At 35.0% G+C, this 23,776-nt stretch overlaps 2 protein-coding genes across 4 annotated transcripts in view; one reads left to right on the top strand and one right to left on the bottom strand.

Annotated features, from left to right (window-relative positions):
- The first annotated feature begins 766 nt into the window (after nt 1-766).
- On the top strand, nt 767-20,927 carry LOC117330340 (coadhesin-like). The gene is made up of 12 exons (XM_033888553.1): nt 767-1,211; nt 8,259-8,452; nt 9,517-9,684; nt 10,246-10,419; nt 10,876-11,040; nt 13,267-13,434; nt 14,796-14,963; nt 16,446-16,619; nt 17,082-17,255; nt 17,832-18,005; nt 18,500-18,670; nt 18,852-20,927. The coding sequence occupies exons 1-12, from the start codon at nt 1,105-1,107 to the stop codon at nt 19,037-19,039; spliced, it is 2,025 nt and encodes a 674-aa protein (XP_033744444.1). The 5' UTR covers nt 767-1,104; the 3' UTR covers nt 19,040-20,927.
- LOC117330342 overlaps nt 20,416-23,776 on the bottom strand; it is a 22,816-nt gene continuing 19,455 nt past the window's right edge. For all 3 annotated transcript variants that reach the window (XM_033888555.1, XM_033888554.1, XM_033888556.1), the window contains exon 2: nt 20,416-23,569. In XM_033888555.1, the coding sequence (XP_033744446.1) occupies nt 21,740-23,473 (1,734 nt within the window). In that variant the 5' untranslated portion in view covers nt 23,474-23,569 and the 3' untranslated portion in view covers nt 20,416-21,739. The remainder of the gene's footprint in view (nt 23,570-23,776) is intronic.

Raw genomic sequence — 23,776 nt, 5'->3', positions numbered from 1 at the left:
GTGTGTCGACTACCTTTGATAGCTTACACCTGTGTGTGTCGACTACCTTTGATAGCTTACACCTACATTTGCCGACTACCCTTGATAGCTTACACCTACATTTGCCGACGACCTTTGATAGCTTACACCTACATTTGTCGACTACCTACTATTCTTGTCACCTGTTTATGTTGACTTCCTACTATTCTTGTCCCCTGTATATGTTGACTAACTTCTATAACTAACACCTGTTGATGTTGGCTAACTTCTAGTATTGTCAACAGTCTATAGACGTTTACTACCTCGTTATTAGGATACATACACTATGACAATACGCTATCAAACGACAGTAGAGAATATGATTTTGCCTTAGGAGGCAGTCATTATCAGCACTTACTATCTCTTGATTCGCCTTAAGAAATATACTCGATAGAGTGTGTTGTTCAGTAGGGGCCGTCATTACCTAACATCATATAAATACTACACGTGGCTTCGTAATGTACACAAATTATACCGACACGGTTATCATTGATTTCAAAATAGCCACTGTTTTTAAGTTTAGCTGTTTTCCGTTTAGTGTACAATGTTACTTTTACAGCAATACTGAAGCAATCGCACTGGCTTTAAAACAAATTATTTCCACAAAAATCATAACTTCACACTAACAATGTTAGATTATAGAAAATATAAATGACGTAAATCTAACACTATAGTTATGGGATAAGAATATGAGTGAGAAGATTACAAGTTAAACAATTTGAGGTAATTTTGATAGTTTCCGCATGGTGTTAATACCATGTAATTTGTGCAATGCGCGTTACACAGTAATTTGGTAGGGAGTACAGACATTTTATGGTTGAATGATTTCGCGAATATCACGAAACATAATCAAAATACAGTTATCACCTAGATCTGAATTGCCTTCCAGATTCACTGACCCATGTATATGACCTGCTCCCAGATTTGAGATAACATTTTCGTTCACACTCGTCACAGAAGTTAAACGTGATGGTTATATCAACAATGTCCTTTTCCATATTTTTGAGAAAGTGAAGTCATGGTACTTTTAAAGAGCCAAAAACAAATGTGTTTTGGGAGATTTGTAAAGAGTGCTGCTGTGTTGTGATGAAAGTGGTGTGGATTTCCTTTTTTGTTCTTTGTATACATCCTGGATACATAAGAACAGAAGATGACACAAACGATGAAAAGGACGACGTTACAAACATTCACAGGTATGTATTGTTCGTGTTGGGGTGAGTTCATACTTACATTTCATTAATATGTTTTCCCAACGAAAAAATGTTCAAATGTAAACAATTTTTTTTCTACAACAATTGCGAAACAAAGTCTATCAACTTATATTAATACACGAATAGTGAAATGTCAGTCGTCACTTTTACGATTTATTTTTTAGATAACATGTGAATGAAAGTTAGCTTTAATGACCTGTTATTTCACCGTTAAACATTTACAAACTTTTCTTTTCTGTCGATCTTCTTTGTTGCCGGTCAGATCCGTTAAACATGCAAAACTAAATAGAGAATAATTTCCCTGGAAACATTATTCATGAGAACATTTCAGCATATGATTTATTTAGCGTAATGAGAAATATGTCAGAACTTATCATGAAATCAATGAAAAAAAGAAATAAATAGTAAAATGTGTCATTATTCCTCAATAACTTGTATATTAAGGTGATCAGGTGTCGGTCATTAGAAGCCCCATATAGATGATATATGTAACATTACACATACTCAGTAATTTAATGGAAGGACGTCCTCTAACAAAGTATCAATTAGTCTCTATTGACCTACAGTATAATAGTAAGCACGCGCGGCTAATTGATATTACCATATTGCAGGTCCCACGAGATACACGGTACAATAGCGAGTACATCAGGACAGAGATTGATTCAATAACTATCAACAGATTTATTTGTGAAATTGATTCCTTATTGTCATCTCTATATCCCTGTCTTAATAACGAGTGGATGCCTATATGTACATACAAATATACGGACAAAATACGTGATAATTAGTACACTAAGCTGTTCCAATCCTGGCTAGATCGACAACCATTTTCAAAACTATTTTAAGATAAATATCTAAAAGAAAAGTTCCTTTTGTGTTTTCTTTCTTTTTTGAATGATTTGATGAGAATCCCCATTAATCAAAATAAAGCTTTAAATTGAGCTTTCTCAGAAATACAACATTTTTTTTTGCGAAATTTTTGTCGAAAAGCTTGTCAAACGAACCCGTAATTCTATACACTGTACTTACATATATATTTGTTTTGCTTTACATCAATTGGTCTTCATGGAAGTTATACCATAATGTCTTAAGACCAAACTTATCGTCCATGATATAACGTACGGAGACTAATAACCATTAGTATACTCTATATCTAGTTGTCAGTGTTACCATTATATTAACCAGTAGTACTCTATGTTGTGTGTGTTATCATTATATTAACCAGTAGTACTCTATGTTGTGTGTGTTACCATTATATTAACCAGTAGTACTCTATGTTGTGTGTGTTACCATTATATTAACCAGTAGTACTCTATGTTGTGTGTGTTACCATTATATTAACCAGTAGTACTCTATGTTGTCTGTGTTACCATTATATTAACCAGTAGTACTCTATATCTAGTTGTGTGTGTTACCATTATATTAACCAGTAGTACTCTATATCTAGTTGTCTGTGTTACCATTATATTAACCAGTAGTACTCTATATCTAGTTGTCTGTGTTACCATTATATTAACCAGTAGTACTCTATGTTGTCTGTGTTACCATTATATTAACCAGTAGTACTCTATGTTGTCAGTGTTACCATTATATTAACCAGTAGTACTCTATGTTGTGTGTGTTACCATTACATTAACCAGTAGTACTCTTTGTTGTCTGTGTTACCATTATATTAACCAGTAGTACTCTATATCTAGTTGTCAGTGTTACCATTATATTAACCAGTAGTACTCTATGTTGTCAGTGTTACCATTATATTAACCAGTAGTACTCTATGTTGTCTGTGTTACCATTATATTAACCAGTAGTACTCTATATCTAGTTGTCTGTGTTACCATTATATTAAGCAGTAGTACTCTATGTTGTCTGTGTTACCATTATATTAACCAGTAGTACTCTATGTTGTGTGTGTTACCATTATATTAACCAGTAGTACTCTATGTTGTCTGTGTTACCATTATATTAACCAGTTGTACTCTATATCTAGTTGTCTGTGTTACCATTATATTAACCAGTAGTACTCTATGTTGTCAGTGTTACCATTATATTAACCAGTAGTACTCTATATCTAGTTGTCTGTGTTACCATTATATTAACCAGTAGTACTCTATGTTGTCTGTGTTACCATTATATTAACCAGTTGTACTCTATATCTAGTTGTCTGTGTTACCATTATATTAACCAGTAGTACTCTATGTTGTCTGTGTTACCATTATATTAACCAGTAGTACTCTATGTTGTCAGTGTTACCATTATATTAACCAGTAGTACTCTATGTTGTGTGTGTTACCATTATATTAACCAGTAGTACTCTATGTTGTGTGTGTTACCATTATATTAACCAGTAGTACTCTATGTTGTGTGTGTTACCATTATATTAACCAGTAGTACTCTATGTTGTCTGTGTTACCATTATATTAACCAGTAGTACTCTATGTTGTGTGTGTTACCATTATATTAACCAGTAGTACTCTATGTTGTGTGTGTTACCATTATATTAACCAGTAGTACTCTATGTTGTGTGTGTTACCATTATATTAACCAGTAGTACTCTATGTTGTCAGTGTTACCATTATATTAACCAGTAGTACTCTATATCTAGTTGTCTGTGTTACCATTATATTAACCAGTAGTACTCTATGTTGTCTGTGTTACCATTATATTAACCAGTAGTACTCTATGTTGTCTATGTTACCATTATATTAACCAGTAGTACTCTATGTTGTGTGTGTTACCATTATATTAACCAGTAGTACTCTATGTTGTCTGTGTTACCATTATATTAACCAGTAGTACTCTATGTTGTCTGTGTTACCATTATATTAACCAGTAATACTCTATGTTGTCTATGTAACCATTATATTAACCAGTAATACTCTATGTTGTCTATGTTACCATTATATTAACCAGTAATACTCTATGTTGTCTGTGTTACCATTATATTAACCAGTGGTACTCTATGTTGTCTGTGTTACCATTATATTAACCAGTAGTACTCTAGATCTAGTTGTCTGTGTTACCATTATATTAACCAGTAGTACTCTATGTTGTCTGTGTTACCATTATATTAACCAGTAGTACTCTATGTTGTCTATGTTACCATTATATTAACCAGTAGTACTCTATGTTGTGTGTGTTACCATTATATTAACCAGTAGTACTCTATGTTGTCTGTGTTACCATTATATTAACCAGTAGTACTCTATGTTGTCTGTGTTACCATTATATTAACCAGTAATACTCTATGTTGTCTATGTAACCATTATATTAACCAGTAATACTCTATGTTGTCTATGTTACCATTATATTAACCAGTAATACTCTATGTTGTCTGTGTTACCATTATATTAACCAGTGGTACTCTATGTTGTCTGTGTTACCATTATATTAACCAGTAGTACTCTAGATCTAGTTGTCTGTGTTACCATTATATTAACCAGTAGTACTCTATGTTGTCTGTGTTACCATTATATTAACCAGTAGTACTCTATGTTGTCTGTGTTACCATTATATTAACCAGTAGTACTCTATGTTGTGTGTGTTACCATTATATTAACCAGTAGTACTCTATGTTGTCTGTGTTACCATTATATTAACCAGTAGTACTCTATGTTGTGTGTGTTACCATTATATTAACCAGTAGTACTCTATGTTGTGTGTGTTACCATTATATTAACCAGTGGTACTCTATGTTGTCTGTGTTACCATTATATTAACCAGTAGTACTCTATATCTAGTTGTCTGTGTTACCATTATATTAACCAGTAGTACTCTATGTTGTCTGTGTTACCATTATATTAACCAGTAGTACTCTATGTTGTCTGTGTTACCATTATATTAACCAGTAGTACTCTATGTTGTCTGTGTTACCATTATATTAACCAGTAGAACTCTATATCTAGTTGTCTGTGTTACCATTATATTAACCAGTAGTACTCTATGTTGTCTGTGTTACCATTATATTAACCAGTAATACTCTATGTTGTCTATGTTACCATTATATTAACCAGTAATACTCTATGTTGTCTATGTTACCATTATATTAACCAGTAGTACTCTATGTTGTGTGTGTTACCATTATATTAACCAGTGGTACTCTATGTTGTCTGTGTTACCATTATATTAACCAGTAGTACTCTATATCTAGTTGTCTGTGTTACCATTATATTAACCAGTAGTACTCTATGTTGTCTGTGTTACCATTATATTAACCAGTAGTACTCTATGTTGTCTGTGTTACCATTATATTAACCAGTAGTACTCTATGTTGTGTGTTACCATTATATTAACCAGTAGTACTCTATGTTGTCTGTGTTACCATTATATTAACCAGTAGTACTCTATGTTGTGTGTGTTACCATTATATTAACCAGTAGTACTCTATGTTGTGTGTGTTACCATTATATTAACCAGTGGTACTCTATGTTGTCTGTGTTACCATTATATTAACCAGTAGTACTCTATATCTAGTTGTCTGTGTTACCATTATATTAACCAGTAGTACTCTATGTTGTCTGTGTTACCATTATATTAACCAGTAGTACTCTATGTTGTCTGTGTTACCATTATATTAACCAGTAGTACTCTATGTTTTCTGTGTTACCATTATATTAACCAGTAGTACTCTATATCTAGTTGTCTGTGTTACCATTATATTAACCAGTAGTACTCTATGTTGTCTGTGTTACCATTATATTAACCAGTAGTACTCTATGTTGTCTGTGTTACCATTATATTAACCAGTAGTACTCTATGTTGTCTGTGTTACCATTATATTAACCAGTAGTACTCTATGTTGTGTGTGTTACCATTATATTAACCAGTAGTACTCTATGTTGTGTGTGTTACCATTATATTAACCAGTAGTACTCTATGTTGTGTGTGTTACCATTATATTAACCAGTGGTACTCTATGTTGTCTGTGTTACCATTATATTAACCAGTAGTACTCTATATCTAGTTGTCTGTGTTACCATTATATTAACCAGTAGTACTCTATGTTGTCTGTGTTACCATTATATTAACCAGTAGTACTCTATGTTGTCTGTGTTACCATTATATTAACCAGTAGTACTCTATGTTGTCTGTGTTACCATTATATTAACCAGTAGAACTCTATATCTAGTTGTCTGTGTTACCATTATATTAACCAGTAGTACTCTATGTTGTCTGTGTTACCATTATATTAACCAGTAATACTCTATGTTGTCTATGTTACCATTATATTAACCAGTAATACTCTATGTTGTCTATGTTACCATTATATTAACCAGTAGTACTCTATGTTGTGTGTGTTACCATTATATTAACCAGTGGTACTCTATGTTGTCTGTGTTACCATTATATTAACCAGTAGTACTCTATATCTAGTTGTCTGTGTTACCATTATATTAACCAGTAGTACTCTATGTTGTCTGTGTTACCATTATATTAACCAGTAGTACTCTATGTTGTCTGTGTTACCATTATATTAACCAGTAGTACTCTATGTTGTGTGTTACCATTATATTAACCAGTAGTACTCTATGTTGTCTGTGTTACCATTATATTAACCAGTAGTACTCTATGTTGTGTGTGTTACCATTATATTAACCAGTAGTACTCTATGTTGTGTGTGTTACCATTATATTAACCAGTGGTACTCTATGTTGTCTGTGTTACCATTATATTAACCAGTAGTACTCTATATCTAGTTGTCTGTGTTACCATTATATTAACCAGTAGTACTCTATGTTGTCTGTGTTACCATTATATTAACCAGTAGTACTCTATGTTGTCTGTGTTACCATTATATTAACCAGTAGTACTCTATGTTTTCTGTGTTACCATTATATTAACCAGTAGTACTCTATATCTAGTTGTCTGTGTTACCATTATATTAACCAGTAGTACTCTATGTTGTCTGTGTTACCATTATATTAACCAGTAGTACTCTATGTTGTCTGTGTTACCATTATATTAACCAGTAGTACTCTATGTTGTCTGTGTTACCATTATATTAACCAGTAGTACTCTATGTTGTCTGTGTTACCATTATATTAACCAGTAGTACTCTATGTTGTCTGTGTTACCATTATATTAACCAGTAGTACTTTATATCTAGTTGTGTGTTTTACCATTATATTAACCAGTAGTACTTTATATCTAGTTGTCTGTGTTACCATTACATTAACCAGTAGTACTCTATGTTGTCAGTGTTACCATTACATTAACCAGTAGTACTCTATGTTGTCAGTGTTACCATTATATTAACCAGTAGTACTCTATGTTGTCAGTGTTACCATTATATTAACCAGTAGTACTCTATGTTGTCTGTGTTACCATTATATTAACCAGTAGTACTCTATGTTGTGTGTGTTACCATTATATTAACCAGTTGTACTCTATGTTGTCTGTGTTACCATTATATTAACCAGAAGTACTCTTTGTTGTCAGTGTTACCATTATATTTAGGAATATGCACGTAACGGGTGCAGTTTTAATTGGTACCATATGTGTAGCGAAAATCAAGGCAGTTTAGTATTTTGGCTGTTTATCTGATAATTAAGGATGAGCTTTCATTTTGTTCCGTTTACGAGGTCAAAAATCCCAGAAAGCAGTTGATATTGTTTGTTAACTCGAAGCGTTGATACAATTTACTTCGTGTAAAAATAAAAGGTTGAAACACAATGTAGTTTTATTTACAATTATTTCTTTTAACAGCTGCGATCAAAATGTCAAATACCAAAATTTGTCTTTTATGGTTTTTAGAAAGAGAAATGATAAATTGTACACTTTTTTAGATTTTGTTGCCCCTCACGAACCATACATTGTATTTAATGCGGCAGTATACTTGAACAAGTCTAACGGTCTAACATTTGCACAAGACTAATTCAGTCTCTTCTAACTCGGAAGGCTGAAAGGGGCTGAACTTCAAACACATCCAAAACCGCAGTGACATTTGTATCCACTTCTTAATTTTGATACTTTAACATTTCATTTCCGTTTTCCATCATTCATACCTCTAATATACCACTATTCCATTCCCAGTTCATCGGAATGCCAATGTTCGGAATGGGACTCATGGTCTGACTTCAGCGCGTGCTCAAAACACTGTGGAGGCGGTAAACAAGGACGAAGCCGAACGCGGCACTGCAATAAAACTGTGGTTGTGACGTCACAAGGAGAGGTGTCCTGTACCCGGAACAGAACCCAGTATCGCTTCTGTAATGCTCAAGACTGCGGTAAGTGATACGAGCTACGTTAGGATCAATGTACGGTTTTAATACCAAGGTGGGGAGAAGTTTAACAATAGCGTTCCGATACTTTTCATACAAAAGCATGATAGCATGATGATGATGCTGTCCTTAAACAAAAAGGTTGAAAGGTAATTCAGTAAATGGAATAGTGTCTACATCTATATTAGTGGATGCCGAGTCTGCTAAAATAGCTAATGCAAAGACTAAAGAATATCCACTACTACATACTTATGCTAATCGTTTAGTGGCTTTACAATTAATTAAATTTTGAGATAAATTTTCAGATAAATAAAGGTTGACAGTGAGTTCCATGGGTGTTAATTGTTGATCTTCATTTGCTGTTAAGGGTGAAGGAACTGATAGATTCAATCCACTCTGAATATGAATCAAATCTTAAATCCTCTAGTTTTGCCCAATCTGATGCATATACAGTTGTAATGTATTTGCCCATAATATTATTTACTAATTGATTAGTAATTTCGACCTTAACAAACATTTGTCTCGACGGTCGCGTGCTGACACTGTGTCTTCAATGTTACACCAATATCTGTACCATAAATTATACAACTGTTTATTTGTCGATTACTATTAAAGTACCTGTTTAGGCACAGTCAAATTTTAGCGCATTTCCAAAATTGTTTGAGTGATAAGTCGATGATGATTAGCGCACTTATGATACTTACCATAAAAAACACTAAAATATGGTGATCGATAAGATACGTCTACCATTTATAACTTGTTTGTAAGAAAAACTATTGTAACATCAAAAGTACATTTGTATATGTACAGTTTATCCTTTCTATCGAATAATGAAAACAATACTATTCAACATAAACATGTGATATATAACCCCAATCTAACCTTTCCCAAAGTTTTTATACAACTTATTTCCATGGAAACCATATTAACTATAAACTCAAACAAGTCATCTTATTACTAATTTTTTTACCCCGTGATGACTTTTTGGCTTCCCTCCTCAAAATAATCACTATTTTATATGATCTGTTGTTATCTATAGTATTGTCAATATATGATACACTCATCAACAGGATGTGACGTAGTCTGCAGTCCGTGGAGTGAATGGACCAATGGCACATGCTCCGTGTTTTGTGGAGGAGGGTCTTTACCAAGGACACGACACCGGAAGTGCCAAGGAAACCAAGGCTGTCCAGAACAAGCCCAGGAGCTATCGTCGTGTAACGTAAAACCTTGTTCACGTAAGCATCGTTGTTTTGTAAGAAGTTGCTAAAATGATAGCATCGACAAAGCTCCAAATCTTTTTGCACCGCATCTGTATTGTATCATTGTACATTTATTAGAATAATTGCCAATATTTAACTCTTACGTTCGAATCAGAATTTGGCATTCGAATTAGACAAAAGAGAGCATTGGTCTGGATTGAGACGTTTGACAGAATCCCTGAATACACAATACACATATAAAAAATAATATAATCGATATAATCAAAATAATTGTATCTTACGTAATCACCCGGGTCACATGACACTGAAAACTTTTAAAACATATTATATTGACTTTGGTATAGTATGAATTGCTAAGTTTTAACCTTTAAAACATACATCTGTACATTTTATAAATATTAACTTATATTTGTATTTAAACTTGTATACGTTATCTAACATACATGTATGTAACGACTTAAGCATGCCCCTTTTATCGTATAATTAAAATGTGACGTACTGATTTAACTAACATAGATTATGAAGACTTTGTCAGTGCTAGTTTATGGAATGGCTATTTATGTCGTCCGTTTTCAGAATGTTCTTGTGATCTCTGGTCATCTTGGTCAAGCTATGGTCTTTGTTCCGTCACGTGCGGACAAGGAGTTCAAATCAGAAACCGGGAGCGAGCCTGTAGGTCTCTTGCTATTGGTCAAAACTGCATGTCTGCTACCATAGAAACCAACGCATCACCCTGCAACTATGGGATTTGTAAGTATTCGAATTCAAGTGAATAAATATATATATACTTTTATGGGTAATTATGAGACTGAAATATTATGACGTATTCTGGTTCTGTTTGTCCCTCCATTAAAACTTCGCTTGTTGTCTGACTTTTATTTTTTTTATCCGGCATATAAATGTAGTCTATGACTTGATATGAAGTACTTGGATACATGATAATTGATCTATCTTAAGATTACATTTCATTTTTTAGGTTAAGGTCGATTCCGTTGGTGACTTCAACTCTATAACTTTCTTATTTTATGAAGTTGAAATATCAGTAGGAAGGAACACACTTACATTCTCCTGTGAATTCAAAGTTCAAGGTCATCCAAAATCAACTCTTTATATATAAATATACGGTATATGTTTTTGGCCTTACATAAACATATGTTTTAAGAGCAGTTAACTATAGATTGATTTTCCGATTTTTTATTACCCCAGGTTGTGATGACATTTGTTTACCTTGGTCCTCTTGGCGGAACGATTCTTGTTCAGTGACATGTGATGAAGGCACTTTCACAAGGTCGAGGACCAGATTATGCCCGCTACAGTCATGCGCAGATCACAAAACGGAAGTGGATAGTTGCAAGAAGGAAACTTGTCTTTGTAAGTATAGAAAGTGGTTAACGTTGTTTTTGATTACTGATACTGTGACTAATCAGACATTTGTATGAAATATTACACATACCTGTATGTATGACTTGTAGTTTTACATACCGAACAAATATACTCAGGTTGGATGTACTGAATGGCATACACAATGTTGTCATACTTAATTCATTGAACAACACTATAGTCTAGATATGTGATAAGAATTATTGAACAAGATATTAAAATGGATCGGGGTACATGTGCTCTATATACTCCGATTATCTTAAGTTTCAGCCACAACCGACCGTATTTTCTCTCAGCAGTTTAGTTTAGTTTATTTCCGAATGTAGCACAACATATAGGAATACATACAGAATACATAAACGTACATTACAATTCATTTGTAAGCAAGCAAAATAACGAAAATTGACAAATACTGTCTAACGCAATTCAGTTATTGAGTAACGATATTCTTTTGGACGAAGCATGTATTAGGTATTTACTGAAATCTCTTTAAGTTTTAAAGCAGTGTATGTACGTTAAAAAACCCAAGGGTACATGTATCCATGGGCTTCAATGGGATCCAGTTCAATTTATTAACTGTAGACCATACGGCTGATGAGTGCATATATGTTAGGATGTGACACAGCAAGGTAAAAGTGGAGTACGAGTGGTAGAAATACAGCTCTTATCTTATTGGCGTTCAGAACAAATGTCGAGACGGCTTAATCCCTCGATGTTATTGATACACAATGACTAATTCAATCATTGAAGGTTTGCCATTAGTATTCTAATATATTGAATTCTTAAGATATTTCAAATAAACAAAATAATATTGGGCTTAGGCTTCGCACTGTCTTCTTCTAATAGAATATACACGGAAATCGTCCATAAGCACGTGCTATAGGTGTCAGACTTGGGTTTTAATTTGACGTGGGTAGAAAATCAATGATCCAAGACACAGGTTGTAAGGTGAACTCCACTAACAACATACATTGTATATATGTGCAGCGCCTTATTCTGTGACGTATGTGTGTTTCTGATATTACTCGTGCTTACGCAGCACGCCATTTGGCACCGTAACAAACTTTACAAATTTTCTTTTTGCATCATAAATCTTAGGATGAAGGTTGTCATGGCTACATCATGTAACTGTTTGATTATTTACTATGTGGCAATGATGAATAATAATGAGTTAGGTTCTAGATCATAAACGCTTGGTTATTAGCTTGATATACCATCTCTCTTCCTGCTATGTAATAGTGATGAAATGCATTTCTGAAGCTTAATTCGATAATCAAGCAGCTACATTTATGTCCCTTGATGATTGAATATCGTTAGTGATCACTGATATGCAATTTACGTTAATTTATATAAAAAATCGACTATGGACGCATATAACGACGAGAGCTGTTAGGATGTCAACTTCCTGTCTTCACGACAAAATACAAAACTGGAGATAATTCCCAGATGGATTCTGTCTTATGTGTCCCGTTTAATTAAGTTGGTAACTACAACAAACATGCAATAACAACAATGCCTATATCACCATTTTTATAAAAGATGTTGTTGAACTAAAAAAAAAAAAAAAAAAAACAATCTGAAAGATAAAAAAGTAGCGCTCAGATTGGGACAACTTGACTGTGACCGGGTGTGGTGGGTGTCTTAGGCAGTACGTTCCAGTGAGGTAGCACTATAATTTAACATCAGTTCCGCACTAACACAAGGAGATAATCAACAATATACTGCAGCCTCCCATAACACACACAAACCACTCATCTCACACACAGACAGTGCCGTCCTTAAATGACCTTAGCCGTTGATATGACGTTGATCAATACTAAACCAAACGAATCAAATCATTTTGGACTTTTACTGCATTCTACCAATATGATTTAAATCATCTGTCAAGGACGTCGTTAGGCGTACAGGCAACCCATTGACAGACGGATATGATAATTCTAACGGAAATTAAGACGAAATATATTGAAGAAAGGAGATATGTCTAGTTACTACTCATACACTTCTGTCACATATAATCACATCTGTAGCTATTTAAGCATTGAACTGTTACCAAATGGTAGTATACACTCGGTATGAATACGATTTGGGTGAAAGATAAATAGAATGTCGCCCATTAAGGTGATAGTTTGGCGATTTCAGGGGATATGGTGAGGATCTGATTTTACTATAGGTACAACAATGAGTTACTTAATTATACATGCATTTATATGGTTTCAGCAACGTGTGAGACGACCTGCTCCCCCTGGGGAAACGTGACAGCCTCTCCTTGCTCTGCGACGTGTGGAGGCGGCACGCGAATCTACACAAGTGTTCGAAACTGTACATATCCTGATTGTGTGACTGAAAACGTTATGGAAGAAAACTGTAACGTTCATCCATGTCGATGTAAGTATTAACCTCCTATATCTAATGCGATATCGCCCCTCTTTATCTATGAACAACATTTCATTTACTGAAGTTACCTGTCACAAACACCTCGGTATCATTATCTCAGCTAACGGAAGTTGGATTGACCATACACAATGTAATATCAGTAAAGCCTCTAAAAACAGTCTGCTTAGGAATCCTAAATTAAGTATTGACAGGAAGTGTCTTGAATCAATATATTTTACTTTTATCAGACCTTTGTTAGAGTATGGCGATATTGAATGGGACAACATAACTTTATGCCAATGACAGATGCTTGAAAATATACAACTCGAAGCCGTTAGAATCGTGACAGGTGCTACCTAACTCACAAGTTACGATAGACGAACTTCTATAAACAAAAGCTCGGAGACGGATTTATATAAGTACTAAGTACTTGTTTCTGAATCCTTTCATGTTTTGTATAATGTATGTTCAATTTCAATTTACAATGATAAAATAAAGTTTAAACTAATATGATATCAGTAAACTCATAGATTTTCAAAGAAGTAGTAATAACATAGTCCTACATAGTCATAATAGTAATCCATACATATGATAATCGTCTAACTAAACATCGTCGGTAACCCATATAGTCCTAACGCTCACGAGACCGAGGGTTGATTGGTACACTTTTCGTTGTTTCTCGAATGATATTTCTTCGAGAATTTTGACTAATCAGAAAACCACTTTCTTGGGGATTTTCGCTCAACTATATAAAGTAACGGTTGCCAGAACTGTTTCAAATACATAACTTTGAAGACTTTCAAAATTCAAACATCGACGCTGATGTGAAAATTCATTGACCAATAGAAGCATATTTTATTACATATTGGGTTTGATTTTCCTTAACTACATGAATACACATAAGCTTTACTATTGCACGGCTAAAATAACTATGGTAACGTCAACACCTGTGACGTTTCGGAATTTCGTCCTACCCTTCCAAGCGTCTAAGTCACTCGGATATCATCACTGCCGGCGACAGTCATGGTGTCTTTTAGGCCTACAGGAAAGTCGATATTTCAGTGATTCTAACTGTGTTTTGGTGATTATGTAATAAAACAATGATAGTTTTGTATAATATTCTATGTTTTGGTGGCGGTCCCCATGACGCGGATCCCCAAGATATGTTTCACACAAAAGAGTTCCGAAGTCTAATCTGAATGATCGTATTTGATTGGTTGTTGTTTTGAAAGCCGAAACGAGTTTCTCTGTATCAATTGTCCTTTGTCCGTGAGCGTCAGGTTACCGAAGATGCTACATGTACCTAACGTCTTTAGTAAAAATACCAGGAAACCTACTAAATCTAAGTGTTTCTTTGACTTTATTAAAAGCAGCATCTTGTAAAGAGTCATGCAGTAGCTGGAATGAATGGCAGAATAGCGACTGCTCGGCTTCCTGTGATGAAGGAATTATGGTACGCCAACGCACGAGAACTTGTGACAGTACAGATTGTGTAACAACTGACGAGAAGTCTGTAAAATGTAGTAACAAGACTTGCGCAGGTAAGGCTTCACCTTCTGATATCGGAAAAGAGAGAGAGAGAGAGAGAGAGAGAGAGAGAGAGAGAGAGAGAGAGAGAGAACTATTGACGTCCTTTATATTGGTATATCTTAAAACCTTTCTTCGAATTTAACTGAAATAAGGCAACTACAATGGAAAAGCAATAACACAAACCCACGGTATCGTAAAAGATGTCATAGTTTTAATCAAATATCAAATGTCGCACTTAATGTCAATCACCAAATTGCAAGTGCATGAATGTTTACGTTTGAATCGATCGACAATTGACAAAAATAGACAAAACGCAAAATTAACACAGTAATCCTGATGTAGAAAGTTTGCAGAATGTAAATACATAATTGAACAGTATTAATTAGTCTGACAAACCGTAACGATGTATTAATCTTATTGTTATTCACTGCTAATTTTGTCTACGTCTGAATCTGTAATTTTGAATACCCTGTTCCTCTTTTTTCATTTATTATTTACAAAAACGTGGTGGTAATCAATGTATGTTATCAAAGCCAGTAGACGGTGTTATTAAAGTTTGTTCATGCATACATATTGCACATATATGTTGCTAGAGCTTTCATATAAAAAAAATGAGACGTAGGATTCGCTACCCCAGTCATGCCATCTATATCATAATTCCTGTTACATACAGGACTCACTATCCTCGCTATTATATACAGGATTCACTAGCCTGACCGTGGCCACCCCATCTATATTATGATACCTATTATATATAAGGTTCACTACCCTAACCGTGGCTGTACCTGGGACGACTGGTTCGCCTGTTGCTATAGCATGTGACCGGGTGGGCTGGCCTGCTGGGTGCCTTCGGTAGTATGTCTGGCTGAGGTAGCACTATAAAGTCAGTTTCCGCTTCCACAAGGAGACAAACAAAAACATAAAAAAAAACACCCACAACGCGCATCTCACACACAGGGAGGCCTTCCTTAAATGACCATATCTATGGAGAGGACTTAAACAGAGCAAAACCAAACCAAACTAACATCCGACCGCGCCATCGATAAATCAAGGACCGAAGAAATGCTAACAGATAATCTGGTTTTTGAATCGGGCATTTGTGCGTGCATTTTTTCTGTACCAATAAGTGAACTACTATCGGTATGTACAAGGTACATAGGTACACTTCGTACTAGTAGTTTCACTATTTTTCTGTCCGATTTCGACCAACGTATATACTGCGATGGGGAAAACTTGATTAGGAAACTTGCCAGTTTCAAAATTAGCATATATCTTTTGGAATTAATTGCTTAAATGTAAAACGTTTGGTTTGAATATAAAATTGACTTACAACTTTATGTGGGGATATCTAGGAATTTAATATGGATAATAACTTATAATTTTATTAACAAATGATAATATCTTGTGAAAAATGGCTTGATGTCTATACAACAAGATATTCATACCAAATCTGGTTTAAGTTTTGTCCTAAATTGCTCTCGTTTTTTATCTAGGTACTTGTGACTTAAAATGTAGTCATTGGGCGGAATGGCAGGAAGGAAACTGTTCCACGGACTGTAATGAAGGTGTTGTGACAAGGACAAGAGTCCGCGGATGTCCCCAATCTGCCGGAGATTGTCGTCAAAAACAAGAAGTTGAATCGCCCTGTTATTTAAAAACCTGCTCAGGTGAAAGTTCTATTTCATTAAAACATCGCTGCTGTTTTGGGAAATGAGGTATTCCCCTAGAATGTACAATGTACGAAGCAATGTTGGTAATATATCATCGAGGAAATGTTGAAACTTCCCAAATGTATTCCGCGTAGGGGTCAAAGGAGTGATAGGAGAACGCAATGTTCTAGGTGCCTGTTTATCATAGGAGAGTGAAGTAAGGAACTCGGCTAAAGGGTGAAAGGTTTTCAGATATGGGGTTATGATCCAAACCAAAAAAAATCTGTTGCCATATGGGATCCTTTGTAAGTTTTTTTTGTATTCTACCAAATGTTTTTCTCCTCTTGTTCCCGTTGGTACTTGGATTTTCAGCCGACTTTTTAGCATTTGTATGCACATCACTCGTTTTTATTCATCATTTCATTTAATGACGATAGACATATGTTAATACTTACTTGATAAAACTTTGAACTGTTTTAGAAACTTGTGACGTCAACTGCAGCCAGTGGGGCGATTGGAGGACAGGACACTGTTCCACCACGTGTGACACTGGAAGCGTCGTCAAAAAGCGGTTCCGGAAGTGTCCAGCGAAAATTATAGATTGTGATCATACCGAACAAGAACCAACCACTTGCCATTTAAGAACATGTCCAGGTAGAGTTTCTTTCAAAGTGGGTTATATAAGGAATTGGAATTAATAATATATAAGGAACAGGTAGGTGAATAGACTATGTCATAAGATGTTTTCACGGAAAAGTAGCGTTTACCGGACAGATAGTAATATTTTACCTCATGACGTTAAATACAATTTGATAATTAATAAATTAATAAATTAATAACTAGTAGAGCTGAAAACCAATTTTCTCAAACAGATGAACCATGAAAATAAAAGTTTTTCCCAGCGATACATTATGAAAACATTAACCTTTATGAAGACATTATTAGGACCTAAATTATAAATCATAATCAGTGATATCTAAAAGAGAAAACAAATAGTCCGTAGTGCGGAAATAACTAGGTCTTTCAATCAAGACTTCACACGCAATTTGGAGAGGAGATGATTAGTCGTAAAGACGTTTTACACGTGATGCAGATTCACTTTGATAATATTTTAGAGCACATCTTTGTAATTAACATTCTAAACACTAACGATTGTCTAATATTGTCAACAAAATAATTAGGATTTAGATGAGGTATTTATCAAAAGTTTGCCATTTTTACTCCTAATAGTGACCTGTGATCGACTATGTGGCCCGTGGGGCCAGTGGATGGGCGTGGTCTGCTCGACCACGTGTGACAATGGCGTCATCACGCGCACCAGAGTTCGAACGTGTCGGTTTCAGAACAGAGATTGTGGAATGTATGAAAACCGCACTGAGCCTTGTAACATGAGAACTTGTCCAGGTATGCGATCTTATATATTGTAAAAGTAAGCTAAACAGCGATTAGTATGTCATTCAGAACAATTTATACAGTATTATACTGTATATATAGTATTATACTGTATATATAATTATCATTATCATCATGATTATTTTGTTTATGTTAGGGTGATATAAAAAAAAAAAGAAGAAGAAAAAAGAAAACGGGAGTGTACTCTCATCATAAACTGCGTCTTAATGCTCATGATTTAATTGACTATACACAATCTTTTTGGCCATCCACTTTCATTAATGGCCTCTTATCTTTTATTACAATTGGTGTTATGATATCAAACACCCTCGATACGTTTGTCTCTATCTGCCAACACCTATGACATACACTATGAATTATAGAATTAATTTGAACCCTACATTCAGATTCTTTTCTTCTTTATTTACATTCCTTCCTCGCTTACTATGCATCAAACTTCTGTTTTGGACATACTTGGGTGTTAATGTATCTTATATGTCTGTTAGATACCTGTGACAGTAACTGTACCACATGGAGTCCCTGGATGGAGATAGGAGCCTGCTCTCGATCCTGCGGGTCAGGGCTCCAAACTCTACAAAGAGTGCGGTCATGTGGAAAGCCGGACTGTTCAGCGCTGGAGTTGTCACACCGGCACTGTATGGAGGGGATATGTATTGGTAAGCGTGGCAGTGTACGATTCAGAAATGCATAATGTCAATATATTGAGGGTACACACATAGACACATTTTTGTAGAATCAAGAGAGACTAATATTAGCTCAAAGTTTAAAGAAAATACAAATCTTTTTTCCCCTTTTTAACATGATAAGTTTTCTTATGATATACTATTTTTTTCATAGACAAAATAAAGGACATTCGTCCTGTATGCAAGACACCTGGGATGTTTTATCCCCATCCCGCGGACTGCAACAAGTTTTTTAGTTGTATATGGACGATACCAGTCGAGATGCAGTGTCCGTACGGTACAGGCTGGGTACAGGAGAGGGGAGTGTGTGATTACAGATGGAGGATACCAAACTGTCGCTGACTTTCCAGGGATACAGTTATCAACTCCACAACGTCAGGGTACAGGGGAGTGTGTGATTACAGATGGAGGATACCAAACTGTCGCTGACTTTCCAGGGATACAACAGTCACCACCTCTAAATTATGATTTCTAAAATTATCTAAGCAAGATGTTGAAACACATATACCATACAAGGGGAACAACTCCAATGTGCATACAAAATACGACATCCTCGTTCTCTGATGTCTATTTACATGTTTTATTGCCTTTTTAGTAACGTGATCTTGTTCAAGATGTCCAACCTATTCATAGTCCTTTCTAAGATTAACACTCCCGGATAAAACCCTACATAATTATGTGACAATTACGGTTCCATAAATTATTCATAATTTATTTCGTGAATATTCATAATTGTTTTTTTTTTCATACCGGTATTTCTTTCCTTTTATATATTAATTCATTCTACAACATTGATTTATTTATAGAAATTACATCTCCTATACTTATTTATTACTGGTAAATATGCTGCATTGTATTTGTACTACATGTATGCTCCATTTGGTAGGTAACATTTCAATGCTTTACCACACTGTAGGTTATGAAATACGTAACCTTACAGAATACTGTGTAATATATTTACCTAAACCTTATATTGTAATGTCTTTATTGCAGCAATGTCCCACAGGCATCGCTGGTTCTTGTCTCCGAACTTTTTTGAAAGATTGCCTGCCTTTTTTTTTAATTAACTGTGGTATTTTCCAAATCTCCTTTCCTCCAGATTTAGTCAATATTTTCCTAACTACTGAGGTGATACAGTGCTGTAATATCGAGGTCGTGGTATCAATTTTCGTTTGAAATGTTAAGAAATATCATAAAATTAATTATGCTTAAATAGAATAATAATATACTGATGTAAGTGCTATTATATTGGTGTTATTGAACAAGTTTATTTAGCAGGCTCCCTCATTCAAGGGTCAAGAAAACCGGAAATATATTCATAACGGTACTGACATAGGGACATAAATCAATCAGGGCATTCAACCACAGAGTGCCCAATCTTTTGAGGAAATGTAACAAACAAAACGCATTATGATGTTTTTGTGTTGAAATTAAACTCGTAAACTTATCAAAGAGACACCAACCTATTGCTTTTACCCGATTAGGTTAATTGTCACAACTCTGCATAATAGACGTAAGTACCACAATAAACAAACGGGAAAATTTAACACAATTTGTATTGTAGACGTATTAATGTCCGTTAACCAATCTTGTGTATCAAGATAGCTTCTAAACCTGTCTATAAAGGAAGCATTTTAATAAGTTTTCGTAAATGGTACAATAAAAGATTATATATATGTATATATATACATGTACATACATAAAACAATACTAAAAGGTAAATCAACGGAAACTTTATTACTTGTGATGTAATTAATAGTTCGTTTTTCATATTTGTACATAAAAATATATAAACATTGTATATGTTTATAAATATTCACGGCTAAGAAATCCACAAATGACTCATTTTGATGAGCAATGTAAATATAGTATAAACATATTATTGTGCATTGTTATATATGTTTTTTTCTGTATCTTATTTATACATGTCTATTTCTGTAAAGTGTAAGTATCATATATTTTGTCAAAACTACTATCAAGTTGTCATATACGTTCAATGTAATACTTAAATGCTACACTTCTGTTGATTTAAATACATGTAACATATGTGCCTGTCCATGTCATATTGAATTCATCATATTAGTCAGGATTATTTGATAATTTACTTTGATAATGACTTCCATAATTACACTATGGCATACGTTTGACACCATTTACTAATGATATCACAATGATGTTTTTCATCTATGTCAAAAATATCAATGACATTGAATAAATACATTACACGACAGACAAGATTTATGTTAAATTTGTTTTCGAATGTCGAGGGTGGGAACATAATATTCGTCTGCGTACAATAAGAAGTTATATCGTAATCGATCATTTCAGAAAATATAAAAAATATCCTATAATTTTATGATATTGTTTTGTCTTTCAATACACAATTTTCTTAAGAAATGACCCATAAAACAACTACAAGACATACGCCCCTTAGCCCACAAATCTAACGGATGATTGTGTTATGTGTTAATTTAGCAAACAAAATGTAATTTGGCGATATGATTAGAACGTTATAGACATATAGAAAGCCATACCCGATGCGTTCGATGATTATAACATGTTTACTTATATTATAAATAATAGATATCATACAACAGGACATTAAACTCCTACAATTTACATCCCTGTCAAAATACAAATATTGGATTTTTTTATATCTATGTATAGCAAAAGGATTTGTCTCTCTTTTTCTTACATTTCTATTATTCAAATTTCGTAATGTCACACATGCTAAGAGATACTCATATCACCCCTATTTATACTCACAGGCAACATACTAACTAAAGGAGACAAAGTTCGTATGATAGTGCAACATTCATCCTGCCCGAAGATTTTTCTCTGATTTAAATGATTATCATGTTTTGGATGATAAGAAAATGGCAACCGGAAGCCCATTTATCTCAGGTAGATATTCTCTCAAAGGAAAAACATTAAAATCCTTGCAACATGCATCTCGCTTGACACGAAACACTTCCATTTAGAATTTTGTCACATTGTATATAGAATTTCGTACAGTTCCAGTGATGAAGGTATGTTGGCTCTTCATGAATAAATAGTAGGAGGAATCCTCATTCTTTTCAGAACACGAATGATCTCCTTTTCGTCCCTCATTATCCTTTCTAGTGCATTCTTCATGATAGAAAACTGTTGAGGTGAAATGTGTCCCCAGAGATTGAACTCGTTTTCAAAGAAGTGAGGCAGATTTTTACTCCGGATGAAGCTGAGGAGCCTGAGAAGGATATTGCGCACGCATTCGTCGATTGAAAACCGTTGCCAACGTGGAGTATTGTCAACTTGAAAGTCTATGTCGTGTAGGAGCACTGTTTTGATATGGTAGGGCGTGATGGAGCGGAGTTTCCACTCCTTTTGACACATATTAGAGACGAGCTTTGCTGCCATCAATCGTTGATTTTTGTCACCAGAGGTTATAGCTTTAAGAATCACTTCCTCATTTGGCGCGAAACTGATCCTCCATCGAATGTCTGAATTGCCATTTTCGTCATTCTCATGCGGTTTTGCCACAAAAAATGGACCCCCTCCGTTTGAGGCAGTGATAGTCGGTATGAGTTCTATTTCGTTTCCGTTTTTGAGTGTCATAAGTAAAAACCTATTATCTTCTTCCTCAATTAAACTGATGTCAGGAACATCTATTATTTCCAGTGGTTTAGGCTGTTTCTTTGGTTTGTCTATTGGAGGTTTGGCTGCTGGATCCGGCTTCTTCTCTTCTGTTGGCTGTGGTACTAGTATAACGGTTACCTCCGACGGGGGTCGACGAAGCTCTGATGTCGTCGATGTTCGTCGACTTGAACGCGATTCTAGTGAGAAGGGCACTTGTAATAAAGTCAGGTCCGACATTGGACGACTTTTGTCTGATATGAAACTAGCATCGGATCGCTTTCTCGTACGCATGTTCTCCGCTCTATGGATGCTTTCACTTGTTAACTGAGGGAGGATTCCCTGGGTGGTTCCGTTTGAAGCACCATTTGTGGTACCGTTCGGAGGGTCAATGGTAGTAGTTGTGGCAGTTTGATTGGTCATGTTACTCAAGCGACTGGCAGATCGTTCTGACTTCTGACGGCTAATGTTGGTGCGGACACTAGTCCGACTTGGTATATCCTTCCGCTGGTTGTCGGGATCGTCGTCTGATTTGTACGCCGCACTTGCGTCTGACTTTTTACGACTACGTTTCGATTCTGTTCGACGCGTTGGGCTTGCATCAGGTCTAATACTTACATCCGACCGTCGACTGAGTCGACTTTTCATTTTCTCTTTCTCGACAATTGTTCGCAATTTATCTAGTCCAGTTTCTAACACTTGGAATAAGGCAAGATACATTTTCTTTGGACACAAATGTTGCTTATCCTCTGACCTTACGTCAAGGTTATACACTTTGATACTTTTTGGTGTTATTTTCGGCATTGGGAATACAACATATCCCGGCTCTAGTTCCTTCCCAGTTATTTTACCGACCTTCATTGTCAGTAAATAGCAAGGACATTCTGGTTTATAAGGCTTCCAAGCCGATATATCCCCCGCGTATATCGGCATATCCTTCAGCTCCAGTCCGAACTGGTTGTTCTTGATGTGAGGAATGATGTGTTTGAAACACGCTGAGAAAGCATCTTTGGTGGAGGCGGCTGGTGTCTGATATTCCTCCTGAACTTTAAGCATTGTTGAGTCGATCTCATCCCGGAGTTTTGAGCTAGGAAGCTGTTGAGTAGCTTGTCGATAAAGCGAAGGGAGGTAACCATGTTTGCTCTGAAAGGGATCTTCCATTATTATTGTTTTGGCTTGTGAAGATGTCCAAGGATTAAGAGGACTATCGTCCTACACTTCTTTTGTCCTTTACATTTCAGTTGTCGTCTCCTCTATCTGCAAAGAAAATAACAATCTTCAGTTAAATGCATTTGCTACAAAATCTAGAATCGATAACTATTTTCTTTAAATCTATATCATGTAATGGGAAACAGATAAAGAAAAACGTACACTGTATATTGAGCATGCATGCTATGATATCATTAGTTTGTAAATATTGGCTTAGAATGATACTTTTCATATTTGTTTCCTTTGCTCCCAATT

This window comes from Pecten maximus, chromosome 7, assembly GCF_902652985.1.
Source record: "Pecten maximus chromosome 7, xPecMax1.1, whole genome shotgun sequence".
NCBI classification, from domain to species: Eukaryota; Metazoa; Mollusca; class Bivalvia; order Pectinida; family Pectinidae; genus Pecten; species Pecten maximus.
Note: the sequence above shows the minus strand (reverse complement) of the source record. Positions and strands in the feature narration are given on the sequence as shown.